The 17,055-nt window shown below is 38.6% G+C and overlaps 1 protein-coding gene across 1 annotated transcript in view; it reads right to left on the bottom strand.

Annotated features, from left to right (window-relative positions):
• LOC131680528 (homeotic protein female sterile-like) overlaps nt 1-17,055 on the bottom strand; it is a 46,464-nt gene that overhangs the window by 22,422 nt on the left and 6,987 nt on the right. The window contains exons 3-7 of the mRNA XM_058961243.1: nt 16,246-17,051; nt 16,004-16,174; nt 15,426-15,545; nt 4,463-4,591; nt 355-434 (exon numbers count right to left, since the gene is read on the bottom strand). Of these exons, the coding sequence (XP_058817226.1) occupies nt 355-434; nt 4,463-4,591; nt 15,426-15,545; nt 16,004-16,174; nt 16,246-17,051 (1,306 nt within the window). The remainder of the gene's footprint in view (nt 1-354; nt 435-4,462; nt 4,592-15,425; nt 15,546-16,003; nt 16,175-16,245; nt 17,052-17,055) is intronic.

The following is a 17,055-nucleotide window of genomic DNA, read 5'->3' as shown; positions in this document are numbered from 1 at the left end:
AAATGATAAATGAAAATGTTAGAAGAGATTCTGATAAAATAAGACTGTCGAAAATTGAATTCGCGCCAAATCCGTATGATGCGTCAAACTGATATAATATAAAACACCCCAAATCCGCAAAAATCGCAAAATCTGCGAAAATCGCACAATCCGCGAGACCGTAACAACCCTGGAATGTCTCATTCTCCCGTACTCGATTTGTCTGAAGACTTGCGTGAAAAGTTTCAATACCACGATAGATTATCATATCAATTTCCCATCAATTATATTCAGATTCGATCAAAACATGCAGCAAACGTGACGTAACACGAGCTTACAGGACAGCAGCTACACGAATATTGCTAGTGAACTTACCGGGTTCGTTACCATGGATGATGGTAATTGCACTGGCGAAGATGAATCTTTCTTCTTCTTCTTGGGAGGTCGTCCGGACTCTGCAAGGATGAGCAAATAGCCAAATTGAGACACGTTCATAAATCGGACCAGTGCCGTGAGACAATCAGTATCATAAATACCTTAAATGCTAGTAATGTTCTCCTCTATCCACTCAACAAATTTTCTCGCGACGCTTCTTAGACTCGCTCTACTAACAACAATACAGCACACAATGGAGACAATCTTAGTTGAAGATAGATATAGTGGGATTGTGGACAGCCAGCAATACCGAGTACGACAAATTTAATGTTACCATCTAGCGAACAGCGACAGGTTTCGAACTTTCTTTGGTATCCCGCGGAATAAATAATATGAACTCTATTTTAAGATTAAAACATGTTACTCAGTTTATTAGTTATATATTTTTCTGTACCTTTCTGTAATTATAGTAAATTTTGTTTTGTTTCAATTTGTAATAAACTTCATTAATGCTTATGATTACTTGCTGTTTTACTCGTAAAGGGTATGTAATAAATCTTTCCTTTGCGTCCGTAATCAAAATCATGTGTGTAAAACTGATTTACTTTATTTTCACCTGTTTGCAGAGTCGGTTCATTCATTTTAGTATCTCTGCTTTTTTAGATCAACACATAGAGTTTTTGACGATTCATTCTTATTTAATTTAAGCTGATGCTAGAAACTTTACTCTTTTTCTGTTGTTCACTACATATTACTGTTTAGCGTTTTTCGTTTAAATAAGAACTTCTTAGCCACTAGTAGAAAAGAAAACAAACAGAAAGATACACTTATTCCAAGTAATAATTTTCGTTACTTTTTCAGTGTTTACTTATTCAGTTTTCTTTTCATGAAACTTCTGGAATCCATTCTCTTCGTTGGTGGATCAGTATCTCAATTCTGAAGTTGTTCATGATGAATGACGTATTCGAAGTAATTTATAAGTTACGTACATCTTAAACCACGCTTTTTACTGAGGATCAACGCTCAGGACATTGAATTGTTCCGCTTTGTATTCCACTTCAACAGCACACGCAAAGGATGCTGGATGGAAAAATTCACACCGTGTATGCGGAGCAGTTCTTAGTATTATTAGTTTCCAATCAATAAAAAATCTTAACGAATATGTTCACGGTAAACTCTGCTAAACTAGTGTAGAATATTAGTACCAGGAAGAAAATAATAGATTAATAAATATACGCACTTGAATGGACTTTCTCTATCTACTGCGGATGCCTATTACGGATAAAGCAAAATATATATTCAGACGAAAAATCAAAATTTTGCAATTATGCAATTATTGAGTGTCGTCTAGTTTTTTTTTTACATTGCCTTGCTTTGTTCTATCCCTTCCCATTGATAAACGGAAGCCGCACGATAGGAAAAATGAAAATTCCAAGACTATTTGTAAAAATGTCACAAAAATATCTATTGCTGTCAATCATTTCGCTTTGAATGTTCCTTTTCAAGGAAAACGAAATCTTTCTTATTTACACGGTCCGGTTAAAGAAGAAACAAAAGGTAAGAAACATCACAAGAAAATCATTTTCACGTGCAAACAATGTGTAAGGGGTTTGGCGCCGCCGACAGCCGAATTAAAAATCGAATTGCACTTGTTTGTTACACTACTGTGTCAAAGTACTCTCTCACTGTCGCTCTCATTTAAATGCTTCTCAATGCATTGTACTGTTGCACTTTTTACGCACTCTGGTCTCAGCAAATCTCATAATGTACTAAACCGAATGAATCTAATTGCGCTAGGCAGTGGCGCACTATTCTAATTGCAGTAATAACTTGAACCCAAAGGTTCGATTTATTTACAACGGAAACTAATTGATCGTTCACTTTTGCTTCTTAAATCAATTCTTTCATTGTACATTACACATTGTCTGCGATTTATTAAGGTTAATATAAACCAACATCACTATTACTTCAGTCGTTCAAATGATCCAAAACTTAATAGAAGAATAAGACGAAAATCAACGAAATATGGTTCTACGCGCGATGAAACACGGGGTACAACGGTCTCTACTAAATTTTACTTTTTGTAACATTTTTCCATTGTTATCTTCTGTGTAATGGCTAAGAAGTGCTGTATACGTAGATTAGCTGTATTACGGACTCCATTGATGGCATGGATGATAATCCTATCTCAACAAGTTCAGAATGGTGGTAAACAAAGCAAAAATATATTGAAAACATACCTTTTTGTGAGTAGTTTTGTTTTTTAATTCGACACTACTGGTTTGCTTCATTATTTTAACGTATTGGAATTGCTGTTTGTCTCTTGCATATTCACTGTAACTTGTTTTAATTTTCTGCATTCAGTGGAATTCGATACTTCACGATATGAAAAACGCGTGCATTTCGGTTTTGTTGGCTGTCCCCAATTACACATTTGCTACACACGAGAAAATTTGTTGAAGGAGGATTGAAACTTTACATATCAGTGTTAACATAAGAAGACACATGGAAATTAAAATATAAACACAATATTATGATGATTGACGTGAACGAAATGATCAAAACTGAACAAAAAATCGCTTCACCACTAGCTGCAGCGATTGGTTTTTCAAAAAACCTTATGCCAGACTGTTGCCTTGAATAGAATCGGTGCTAATCTTACTATATTAATCCTGGCCAATTTATACTATTTGTTTCGTTTTGAAAGTTGTTGAGGCCAATAGTAATTTTGTGTTGCCGTTTCCACTTTCTTCAGACTGCTTACAACAATCAACATGTTTATTCTATGCTTTCCTAATCCTACCGTTTGATCATTCACTACAAGTATATAAATAGAAATTTACACATACTCTGTACAATTGTCTCCCTTTTGCAATTATTATAATATATGAAAAATGTAAAACTTATAACAAAAAAACTGAGAATGATGTTGCTGTTTGTATGGTTTTATGTCACTTTCTTTTTATTATTGTTTGCCTTTTATTTGATCCTCTGTATGAATATTGTCACAGCAAAACAGAAAGCAAACCAAAAAGGCAACAACTGTTTGCTTGCTCATAATTCAAACATTTTCAACGGAGGAGCTCACCTTTCTAATTCGTGTACACTTTATCCTATTCATTTTGTTTCTGAGCTTAATTATCTGCACAACTATTTTATCGTAAACTAATAATACAGTTGTTGGTGCTTTTTCTTTTACTCAATAAAACCGTTTTTAATGTCGGTGATTATAGTTGATTGAACATAGTACGATGTTAGAGAAATATAACTTTGTGTAATTTCTCGGCTGTAATTGTGTGTGTCTGTGTGTTTATGAGATTCGATTGAAAATGCAGTGATATTTCCTAAAAATACTCTTCATAAATGGAAAGTTAACCGCTCACAAATATACTTCGCAGTAAGGAAATCAATATTGCACGCGAGCGAAAATTGTTTAAAAAATACATTATTATCACCCATTAGCAATGAACATTTCTCACTGCGTCTATTTGCTGTGACATTCTTAAAAAGTCATGTTGAAAACATTCAAAAATTGTTACCAGCCATCGGTGGTAAAAGAAAGTGAAAACGTGTTTCGTAATTCTTGTTTGTAAGGATTGTAAATATATAAAAAACCTTCTCAGTTGTACTACTGAACATGAGAGGCTTACAAAACAAAAGTTGATCATCTTATTTTATCGATCACCATCATATCTATGTGTTTAATTATTCCAATTGTACTTCCTAATTTGCGTTATTGGAAACTGAATTAACTTTGCGAGCAACTATAGCAACAATCGCAGAACCGAACCAGGTAAGATCCTGGGTCGGCTAATGGCAAATATAAAGAACGCTATGAGCGCGCAGCTATTTCTTCGTAATTCGCGTTCAAACAGAAACCTTTTCAATCGCATTTTTAACGATTGAAAACATTTATAAATTAGTGTAGGTTTGTACTGAAACCTTAAACCCAACGTTTGGTAATGTTCACTCTTTCTGTCTCTTTCTCGCAGTTGACGCGGTCTGCCTGTTTCGTGCGTTCTATTTCTTCTCTCGCATACGGTCATTGCGCTAAAAAAGTGTTGATTCTACGCTAGCTCAAAACATTTATGCATATGCATCCTCTAACCTGCTTCACTGTCGCTGGAATCACTCGAGCTGGAATCGCTGGAACTTGACGATGATGAATCACTTGAACTACTGCTCGAGGAAATGTTACCACCAGAAGGCGCTACGTCTTGTTTCGCTGCCTCGTCCGCTGAAACGACACAATGTAGACAATGCGTTACACGATGGTGACTACAGTTATTTCTATGTAAGTCGTCTAAAAAGAGGAAGACACTTTTTATGTTTTATGAGGTAAGTTACTAGAATATTACTTTTTCCTTCCTTCACTCAAACATGAAGCGGAGGATCTACTCGAACAATTTCGTGCAAGAAAGGGAACTGATCCATAAAGCGCAAAGGAAACGAGTGTTGAAAAATAAACCAATGTCTGTCTTTTCGGCTTCTGATTATTAAAAGGAAAAAAATCCCGATTTTGTCAATATCAACATTTTGTCAGTCTAAAATACACCAAGGGACAGATAAAAATGGGTCTTCACTTATATCAAACAGTGTAGTGTCATTTATAAAATGGAACAATTTTTGCCTTTCTCATATAAAGAAAGACTATGCAATCACTCCAAAAATCGCTCTCGCAACCGAGGCCCGGAGGGCCTAGTGTCATATATCATTCGATTCAGTTTGTCGAGATCGCAAAATGCCTGTATGTATGTATGTGTGTGTTAAATAAAGTCACTCAATTTTCTCAGAGATGGCTGAACCGATTTGTTAGTTTTAAATGAACGGTAAAACGCTCCCATAAGCTGCTATTAAATTTGTAGTTGATCAAACTTCCGCTTCCGGAGTTACGGGTTGGAGTGCGGTCACACAGAAATTTCTCATATAAACTGGATACCCTAAGATGTCCGAATGATGTTAAAATACGTTCAACATTACTGGGATTTGCAGGTCTAGATCACTAATGACCAATCAAAGTAGCTTTGACCACATTGGCCATCTATGACGGTTCTTGATGCCTCCGGAGATCTCGCCAGGTTCCTAAGCTAATGTCACACATATTTTCTAACAAACTCTTAACCGATTTTTACAAACGAGTTCAAATGAATGGTATAATACTCCCATTGACTACTATTGATTTTCATTCGGTTTTGACTTTTGGTTCCGGAGTTACGGTTGGTTATTGCGCTCACATTGGAATTTCTCATAAAAACCGGTATAATCGTAATACTTCATAGGTAAAAATTTATTGAAATGCACATCAAATTACTTCAATTCGCAGGCCTAGATCACTGATGGCGAATCAAAGATTACTGGAATACATTGTCCACTATCGATAGTCCTGGAAATTCCGGGTTCCGGGCATATTCCAGAACTAAAGCCACTTCGAAAATGACTGAACCAATTTTGACTAACCTAGTCTCAAATGGAAGGTACAATATGTAGTTGGGTGTTGGACCATCCATCTACCCTTCCCCCTCCTTTCTCTTAAACCCCACCCCCTCTCTCAAATCCCACCCCCCTCTCTCACCTCCCCCCCCTTCATACCAACCTCACACCAGCATTCATTTCACCCACCCCGTATACCAAAATAAGTTTTAGCTGGTTCCCGGCGCATTCTCTCCCTCTCCCCACCGCCCCGGATTTCAAAATATGAACACAACATTGAACTCACGCTGAGTAAGATTATAAATTATCATATTTTTATTTGTTTCAAGTGTGTCAGCGTCGACATGTTGCTTATCAGGTCCGTGATAGTCGTGCACTTATGTATGCTTATCAAATGTAATAAGAATGTAATAATAGGCATTTCCACAATGTTATATTGAACGTAAATATAATATACGAAGGGAATAAATGAGAAAGACACAGTTACACCGCTAGGTGGATTCAAACAAGTTTTTCTGTGATGTTGAATGCTGTTATTGATTAATTGCTTATAAATATATATTATATGTAAGAGTTGTATCCTTTTTTCAAACATAAAAGGACATAGTTTCACTTTTAAAACTTTGGTTTTGTTCATTTTGAAACTAGATTCTTATTTGACGAGTTTCATTAATCGTATTCATATGACGGCCAGCAATTAATAAATGAAATGAATGAAGATGACTAGCTCATTTACTTTTGTTTGTTACATATGATATCGAGATAAAAACTAGCAAGTCTCTCATATCATTGTTTCAAACAATGTACCGTCACCTCAAAGGAACACCAGCTATGACCAAAGTTCCGGCAAACTGCCGTAAGACCGCCCGCTCAGTAGAGACTGGAGTCATTTATGTTGAGTCATAATTTAATACAGGAGTCAATAAAAAATTGTTTAGTATCGATATCTTTTATCGTTTTTCACCATCCATCCAAAATTTCTTTTTTTAATGATAGCGTTAATATCGTATCGTAAAAATGATTCACCCTAGAACTGGATAATCTCCATCGATGCTGGTCGATACGCTCGCAGCTTAATCTCATGGTTCCTTTGGCGACCTCGAAAGGCAACGAAGTACAACCTGAAAAAAGAAAATTAACAGTTGGCTCCAAAATTTCAGCTCGAAAGTAACTTCACGATAGCAAATGGAATTCGGGAATAATATAGAATTTCTTGGTAAGCTTGACTACATGGTGCAACATCACGAGGGTCGGATGTGGAAACGCCATAAAGATCAACTGCGTAGCCTTGATGCGGATATTGAGAACTCCCTAATAAACGAAAATATTAATTTTAAGTGGTGAGGAGTTTGGTTATCAAACTAGATAATATTATAAGAAGTCACTGCGATTATAACACCAAACACGAAAACTCAAGAAAAAAACAGAAATGCAATATTCCCGATCCTAATTCGACTGCCCTTATTCCTTCTTCAAGTATCCAACCATCTATCTCGACGAGAATTGTGAAAAATGGGGGGGGGGGGCTTCCAGCCTGGTTAAGCAACGTGATTGTCGGCGAAGAAAGGATTGCGTCGATCAAACGGGACGCTCAAAATGTGGATACTCGATATGTAGCTTATGAAGTTTTGTTTTGAGGAAGAGATGTTATATCCGATCAGCCATTCTGACATTTATTTATTTATTTATTTATAAACGTTAATCACTAACAGGCAGCAATCGGCCCCAATAATGATGTTCTCATCTAAAAATTCTTAAAAAAAAATCAAAAACCTTGCCCCAATCACATTACGATTTAAATTAATGTCGAACACGATAAAAAGTTCGCTGTAATCCTGTGATGGCCGCATTCGCTAAGGAAGAGGTACTCTCAATAGATTATTGCTGCGCAACGCCCTAGTTCTAGCACTAAACTGTCTATAACCGTAAGTCAGTTCTATGTAGATAGGGAATCCCATAGAACATGGGACTGGCTTGCGTAAAGTGCTGTTTAAAAATTTTGTCAAAATTTATTAGATATCGTGATAAGGTTTATAAGAACAATTCTTTCGTGCACCAATTTTCGTTAGTTTTCTCTGGATGTCACTTTCTGAATATAATGATCTGTAATCATTTCGTAGCATAAAGCTTTACACTGCTTGTTTATCTTTTACGTTTATGCGGGATATAAACGATGATTTCGACGTATGTTTGTGTTAATTCGTAACAGTAACGCTTTTTATCCAGGTCACATAAATCAGGGGATGGGAAATAACGAAAAATAATTTCGATCCTGCTATGCTATCGCATTTTCGTAATTTAAAATATTACGCAACGAAACGTTAAAAAATACACGACTCGAACTTATCACATTTCCATTTTTGTTTTTTTTTTTAATTTTCAACTCTTGCAGCGCGCGATAAACTTTCTACACAGCAAGGAAATCGGTGCACGTGCAAGTTGTGCACGGTTTAACTGCGTACGGGTTGCAGAAATGCCATAGCGTTTAACGCTTGTTGTACTGTCTGGACGATATAGTCATGATGTTGCTCATGTGGAATGCAAGCATCGACCGACTCGAACAGGCACTCGGCACCTCTATTTATAATCTAGTGGTATTTGATTGAGTCGCTAGGTGCTCTCTGTTGACGGCTCTGCCCGGAATAGACTGACTCATGTATGGATGTTTTCATGTTTTCCGATATCTTTTCGTTTTATAGGATTTTCAATAGTTTACTATTGAAATACAAGAACTATTATAATATAGCAATAGAACATAATTTCGGTTAATTCCAAATTATTTGGTGGTGAAAAGACGGTAATCCAAAGACGCTATTTTGTAGAGATTTCTCAGATAACTAATGTGATATATCTAACTCAGTTTAGCCTAAAATGGCGTTTGTCATAAGATAGCACAACAGCGACGATAAATAACCTCGAGATTAGGGATCATTTATAAATTACGTCAAAATTGCCCAAAATTGACTCTCCCCTTTGTTGCATCCAACCCTTTTAGTACAACTAAATTAACCCAATATGAGTTACACACATTTAGTTTGTAAGCAAATAGAAAGTAAATAAAAACTTTTGGCAGCTGAGAAATCAGCCTCTTAGTCTGCTCATGATTCCAACAATTAAGTACGTTTTTAAAACTTCTCCTGTGACTTAAAAAAAACCCTTTCGGATAGTTTCTGTGGTGTTCCCCCGCGGTCCCTTCTGTGCCGTAACAGATATTTGATACCCTTGTCATAGATTGCTTCATCTCGCTTACTCGACGAATTACTTTTTTTCTGCAGTAAGAACATGCCTACTCCTCCGGCCCCGCGTCTGAAAATGTCGTTTTATTTCAAAAATATGCACGGTAATAGTGTTGTCAAAAGAGATATAGCACAGACTCGATTTTGTCATGCACGAAACCAAAGCGCAAATCTATAAATTACTAGTTCTAATTTTCTCCTTGCCTCATCTGGTCGGTGTTAAGTTAAACCGGACTATGTGGCATTTTATTGATTTCAATAAAAACCAAAGAAGTGGAGCGAGAATCACTACATATCATTCGAAATGAATTTATTCCTTAATTCTTGCTTATTTCCATTGCATTATTGCATTTTCCAGATTTTGCAAAAGTAAAATGTAACTAAAGAAATGCTTGATCCAATGTTATCATAATCTCACAGGTTTGGCCTAATGAATATTTGGCATAATGCCTATTGATAGGCAGGGCATTTGGCATACCTATTGGCGGTTACGGGACATTTGGAGTAATGGACATTTGGCATAATACTTATTTGGGAGTGAAGCCATTAAGAGTCCTTTGCGTCTCTCTATTTTCATATTTGGCGTGTGATTATTAGAAAATAGACGCAAAAATCAGTTACTCGTGCTATTAAACGGACATTTGCGTTTGACAGTACGAATTACGAGTACGAGTTTGTTTGTGAGTTGTTGTCGCTTGAACACCGCATTGTTTTTGCTTCCGTCTTGAGTTCAGTTTTACCCGTGAAAATTATTTGCTATTGACCAGAAAGTGTTACGAATCGTTTCGTTAGCTGTTTGTCTAGTGAATGATCGAAAAAGTTTTATTAAACTGACCCACGCAGTTGAGAAAACTGTTAAAGTATATTTGTCTATTGCTCGCTAAAGATTCCATCATTGTTCGTCATAACAAAGCAAAACTATATTCAAATACAATGGACCGCCGAAACTGTTCTCAAGCAATCGATGATGCTGATTTGTTCACGGTGTGTGAAGGAACCTGCAATAAAACGTTCCACGCAGATTGCGTCGGAATAACAAAAGCTGGATTATCAGCTCTTACCAGCAACATTATTTGGATGTGTAACGATTGTTTAACGCAGTTCTACAAATTTTGCGATTCCATTCAACCATTGCAAACCCCAACCGCGAAAATTAAAGATGAATTGTCTTGTTTACGAACGAAAGTGGAAGTTCTAAACTCACTCTCTTTGATGCAATCTTCAACGAATGAACCGAAGTGCTATTACTCTACTTCAGAACAGACAATTCACCATGAGATCCCGTCGAGACCGCCGGTGAATTTCAGTAGACACCAGACCGTAGATACGCTTTCTCCATTGGATTGTCAGACAAAACATGGCCAAACGTTTACATTCTTTCTTTCGAACATCGATGCCCGTGTAACAGAGAACGAGTTATCAAAAATAGTTTCAACTTCTCTTGGACTTGAAGAAACCGATAATATTGATGTAACGAAGCTCGTTTCGAAATGGATAGATTGTGATACCTTGGAGTATGCATCATTCAAAGTTGTAGTGGACAATAAGTGGATGCCAATGGCTTTGCGGACTACAACGTGGCCTCGGGGAGTTATTTTCAAAAAATTCGTAAATAGGCGCACCACGACTTGGAAACCAGGCAGTTGAATTAAAATAATTTATTGTGGCTAATGTCTTGTATGATATTGTTGATGTTCTTACATTGTTTTATATTGTTTTGTGAAGAAGTGTATATTTGATTGTAATTTATGTTTATATTATGTTTAGAGTTTACGATGTTGCATATTAAACATTAGATTAAGGTCTCCTCCAATAAGATCCGTTGAGGTCCGTTGGAGTATTTGAAATAAACAAATGAAATAAACAAATGAAATAATTTTGCGTTGACTCTCTACTATTCGTCGAAACTGTTATGTATTGTTTAGTGTTCCTATAGTAAAGAATGGACAAAAGAAAATTGACAACCATAGCTCCAAAAATTTGACTCAAAGAAGATGAGACTAATCTTGAATTGGTTGAAGAGCACTATAATCTTAGAAATATATGTTCCGATTTTGTTAAACAGTTGACAACTATCCACTGACCTTTCAAAAAAGAGAGATATTTGATAAAACAGTATCCGAAGGATCCACAGAAACTACTCTCGGAATTCGAGTAACTCACTCGGGAATAATTCTAATAGTACCGAAAAAATTTCACTTCGTGGGACTTGATTTAATCGAAACTTTCCAGCTCGATTCAGTTACGATAAAGGTGTTTGGCAACCGAATCAGCAATTCCACCACTGTGGTTGACAGACTCAAAACTGATTTTCCTCAAGTCTTTAGTGCTACTTTTGGACGTGTACAAAAGCAATCGCGAAGCTCGATTTGACGTCGGACGACCAGTGGCATATGAAATATATCAAACCGTTTACTAACGACTCGAACGTATGAGCATCATCACACTACTATACCTCTTTGCTCGGAGTGTGTGAATGCACAAGAGATACCGGAACTCGTGGTCTTCGAATGCCCTAAGTTTGGAAGGTCTTCGGATGCCCTAAGAAGTTGGAAGGTCTTCGAATGCCCTAAGAAGTTGGAAGGGGTATGCCAGGTGCGACAGTGGACAGTCGGCTAGAAAGCCGCCGTGAAACAACAAATCGGGTTTCGGGAGAAATTCCACCGCCGGGGAGCTCTTCGCCGATGTAGACTAGGTCCACCGCCGGTGATCAGTTGAGCAGCACGCGACGGAACACCAGGTTCTGGTCGTCGGGTGCCAGAGAACCAATCGTCAGACTTCACCGGAATAGCCGTACTGACGTTGATTACCTACCGAGTAGCTAGTGAGCAGACTAGATCCACCGCCGAAATTGGAACGGTTGGATCGCGTCTAATAGCTATCAGTGGGTCATTGAGGTGTCAGTGAACCGGAAGCTACGTTCCACCCGGAATCGTTGGACAGACCTCAGCACCTATTGGCGGGGGGCGCCGAGTAGGCTAGGTCTACCGCCAGAGACTAGGTCTAGTTCTACCACCGGGGAGTTCACAATAGAGTAGATTTACCGCCGTCGACTATCCGACTATATCGTGACGAAAATGGAGCAAAAAGGCTCACGTAACATACATCGGTACCGAGAAAAATCCCGCTGCCGGAGAACGCTCAGTCGAAGTAGGGTAGTTTCAGCGCCGGATAATAACCGAGTAGATTTCGATAAAGCTGGGAACTAAATGGCTCAAGGAAGCGGGTATAGGTGTAAGGAGAAATTCTTCCGTCGGAGAACTCAGTCGGAGTAGGGTGAGTTCACGGCTGGGAACTATCCGAGTAGATCGCGGTAAGGTAATGGCGACGTAATAGATAGACAAGAAGCAAGAGAATAGTCGAGAGTTAAATATCAAGATAAAAGTCATAGGCAAAGGCACGAGACCCCCCACGAAGTAATATTTTGATGTACATAGTTCCGTGGGCAAGAAAAGCGAAAACAGAGTAAGGAGTGTTTTGGAGGTTAGGCACGAAAGTGAGTCGTGTGTCCCACACAGTGATAATACACTATAGGCCAGGCTTTTGAAGCTTTTTAAACGTTACTATAAAAACACCGGAACACAAACAGTAGTATTCGAATTTGCGGCGAATATTGCACAGGACTGAACGACGCATTCCAACCGCATCAATACCCGCTACCTAGTATGCTTCTTTCCATCAATACAAAGTCAATCGTCTTATGCTCGGAACAGGTGTGGTAACATCGATAACATCATTGTAGGCAGAGAATCACGAAGAAGAGCACTGACGGAGTTTGCAGGCACTGTTCCAACAGTTCCAGTTTGGATTTACAGTTCGATTGGAAAAATGTTCATTTTTGTGTTCTCAGATCAAATATCTGGGCCGTTTGTCAGCTCAGCCCGGAATCCGTCTCGATCCTTCAAAAATAGAAACCATCAAGCTCAAGGCTGCACCGACGAATGTATGTAGTGTAGTGGACATGTAGTTCATTCTTTGCACGGTCACCTCCTGACCCACTATAATGCAAAATTAGAGGTCGTTGTATCAGTTGATGCATCCTCAATCTAGACCAATTAAGCGAACATTGGCCATCAGTTCCCTGTCGGGTCATAGAATGTTGTCCAACACGCATCTAGAGCATTGGTACCGGTGGAGCACCTGCCAACCTGATCGTGAAGGAATAACCATAATTGCAGTCACGAAGTTTCATCGCATGATTTTTGGTCGCAGGATTCGACTCAAAACAAAACCATGTATCGTTAATCCAAACCTTCGATACAAAAAAAGAATCCCACTGTACAAAGCCAATCGTTTCCAACACTGTTTTTCGCTCTGTTTTAGAGATGTCCAGTAACGACCCGGTTCTAGATATAGTTTTTCGGTTAGTCAAAGACTGACCAAAAATATCGCGGGTTGGTAGGGTTCTTGGACTGGCGCCAATCTCTCAGAACTGTACAGGGATGTATCCTTTTCGGATAGCGGCTTACATCCCATATCAGCTGCGCAAGCGCTGTCTTGACCAATTACATCAAGGCCATCCAGAAATTCAGCGAATGAAGGCCATTTCGAGCAGTTACGTTTATTGGCCGACCCTTGACAGTGAGATCGACGATTTTGTAGAGAGATGTTCCCACAATCAGTTCGCTGGCCGGCAATGAGTTTACATGCATGGCAACGAGTTTACATTGATTATGCTGGACCAATTGATGTTTACTACTATTTACTTGTAGTGTATTCGCACATGAAATGCCCAAAGATTATCCAAACAGTATTTTCGCCCGTATGGTTAACATAGGTGTTGGACAACGGTGCCACGAGTGCGCAGTTTGCACAATTTTGTGTCGCAAATGGTATTGAACACATTACTACTGCGCCATTCCGCCCTCAATCGAATGGACAGATAGAACGTATGGTAGACACGATCAAGCATGCGGTGAAAATATACAAGAGGTAAGAGGTTCAATGGAAGAAGCATCGGATACGTTTCTGTTGACTTACCGAAGCATTTCGAATCGGTCTGCACCAGACGAACCCCTTCAGAGGTAATGTTTAATCGTAGAATTCGTAGAACAACTCCCGCCAGAGCAGACATCGCAAACAAGGTTATTGATACGAAACGATACCTTGTATGTCAAAATTGATTGAAAAATGTTTGCAGCCGGGTTGCCGGTACCATTGTCGAAAAGTTTGATACCGTTATGTACAACGTTTTGCTTCAGAACCGTCGTCAGTCATTTCGTAGTACTCGTATTTTACAATCTATGATAAATCTTTTATATAGTTCAAGTCGCGTTTAATTCAAGGTGGCATATGATAACGGCCATTCTTGCAAGGCATGCATTCTAAAACTTAATACCGACCATCTATGCAATCTTATTCACTAATGCATTTTTTGCTTAACACCAAAACAGAGTAAGCTTCGAACCAAAACTGATGTCAGCTCACATAGAACCTAACTTTGTGTCGCTTTAAGGTTCAAAGAACTTTCGGTAAGCGTCTACACGAATTGAACGCTTGATACTATGCGTTGGAAAAAATGCGTTCAACTTTGTCACCGGTTTATCCACCTAAAACATTTATTAAACTCTAAAAGAAGAAAATCAGTCGATTTATTTGATTATCAGGGTTCAAATCATGCAAAATAGTTGGTGTAAAATCGTGACGTCACATTTTCGTAGCCAACATAAGAACTTTGCTTGTAACAAAATGAACGAAATTAATTTTAAATGCGAACGAGGAGCACTTTAGTTTACATCAAATCAGTCAAAGTGTTCATTGTTTTCTTTTGTTTACTGCTACTATTGTTTGTTAATGACATTTTAAGCAATTTTGACATTGTCAAACTGACCCCCATCGATCGGTGGACAAACGATGTCAAACCCTGTATGTAGAGATAGGGATGCCAGTTACCTGGTAAAAACAATTGACCGGGCGGGATTGTGCTTTTGAAAAAGTGGCGGTGATTTTTCGTCACCACCACACTGTCCCGGGACACGCAACACAACTGCGTAGTGAAAAAACCACCGCCATTTTTTTCAAAAGCGCAATCCCGCCCAGTCAATGGTTTTAACACCAACTATTTTGCATGATTTGAATCCTGATAATCTAATACATCGACTAATTTTCTTCGTTTAGAGTTTAATGAATGCTTTATAGGATAAATCTGCGGCAAAGCTGTACACAATTTGTCCTACGCATACTACCAAGCGCTCAATTCTAACACATGCTCAAAGAAAATAACTTGAATCTTAAGCAAAACCAACATAAAAGAGGTAAATCAAGTCCTGAGCCCAGAATAGTTTTGGAAATCATAGCAATATTAACTGGATATTTCTTTTACTGGACATGTCCCAATGGAGCCATAAATCATTTCACTAAACCCAGACGATCAGAACTCAAAACATAACCTAAACAAAAACTTACCCTTTTTAGCGTTCTTCTTGGCAGTCCCCAGCTGACCAGTAACGTCCTGCAGCCGCTTTTCGAGCTCCTGCTTTTTTTCTGCCATTTGTTCGTCCTTGGATTTTCCGGAAACTTTTTTATCTGTACGGCACAAATACAAGAACAATTGCGGACAATTATTGTAAGACCAAACGTTTTTCGGCTGCTTGCGAAAAATAATTGTATGATGTCCAACGTGTGAAAAATATACTTCAACTAACTCAAGCATAGTGAATAGGATATTATAGACAAACATAACAACAAACGGAACTGATATTTTTCGATACAATTTCTTCCAATTAACAGACACTACTGAAGTTGCAAATGTATGTATTTTACCGATTATGATATCGGTTTGCTTGACTAGCTCAACAGACAAAGGTAATTGTTGCCACTAAATATATAATCTTTAAACGATGCCAACGCATCGAAAAATGGCAAAACTTAGCAAAATAAACAGGATCGTGAGAAGAAAGTGGAAAGCGTGTAGATGGATAGAGATTGATGATAGTGAATGATAGTTATTCCAGTAGCAGTGTTTGTTAAATTGGAAAACTTACAGTAAGGCTTACGAGTTTTCTTGCGCAAACAGGAGGCCACGTAGCTTTCCAATTCTCGTAGCGTAGATGGTTTGAGCGTCTCGAAGTCTATTTCAATTTCGTCCGGGTTTGAATCACGCAGTGATGGCTCTCGGCTTTGGATAATATGTACAACACGACCGAGTTTGTCACCTACGGCGTCGAAAATTACAAAGAAATATGTTGAATTACTGTTGATTGGTAACAGAAAAGTATAATTCTACCTGGTAGTTTATTAATATCGAGTGATAGCTGTCTTTTTTCATCATACGACATGGGCTTGGCGGTATCTTCCTCCTCAGAATCAAAATTTGCAACATTTTGCGAACCTTTTTTCTTGTTAGGACCTCGTGTTGCACCTGTAGTCGCGGTACCGGCTCCTTTTGCTCGCTTGGCGGGCGCGTTCGGAGTGGCTCCTGCTTTGGGTGCTCGCTGGCCTTTCGTCTTCGTTTTGGTGGTAGCCGCTGCTGGAACTACTGGAGCTGCACTGGTAATTTGTGGCTGTGCAATAGCAGTAACTTGATGAATCGTCTTAACCGGAGCGTGTGGCGGATTGGCGTGCACTTCCATGCCCTGTTTTATTTCACTCGAACCCATGGTTGAAAGTTTTTTCTTTTCCTTCATTTTCTTCTTGGCTTTCTTTTTCAGCGACGCTTCTTCAGCAAGCTTTCGCATACGTTCTTGCATTTCAAACAGCTGCTTCTCAAGCATCTTTAACTTTTGATTGCACTCCTCGTCCGATTCAGACTCTTCCTCAGTGGCATTAGAATCGCTAGAAGACGATGAGTCACTTTCCTTGCTTTGATTAGGCGTAGCGTTGTTTACCGGTTCATCCGGTATATTCGCTAGGCGCATTTCAAACACATCCTGTAGTTTGCGACCCATGGCAACAACGTCGTGATCTGGTGGGTTGTACTTGTAGCAATTGGTAAATATAAGCCTAACATCGGCGGCGAATTCGTTTGCCGATTTGTATTCCCTATTATCCATTTTCCGCTTTACGGTGCCCAGATCCATTGGTTTCTTGATAATAA

The sequence above is a fragment of the Topomyia yanbarensis genome, chromosome 2, assembly GCF_030247195.1.
Source record: "Topomyia yanbarensis strain Yona2022 chromosome 2, ASM3024719v1, whole genome shotgun sequence".
Classification (NCBI taxonomy): Eukaryota; Metazoa; Arthropoda; class Insecta; order Diptera; family Culicidae; genus Topomyia; species Topomyia yanbarensis.
The sequence above is the reverse complement of the archived record's forward strand: the minus strand, read 5'-3'. Positions and strand labels throughout refer to the sequence as shown.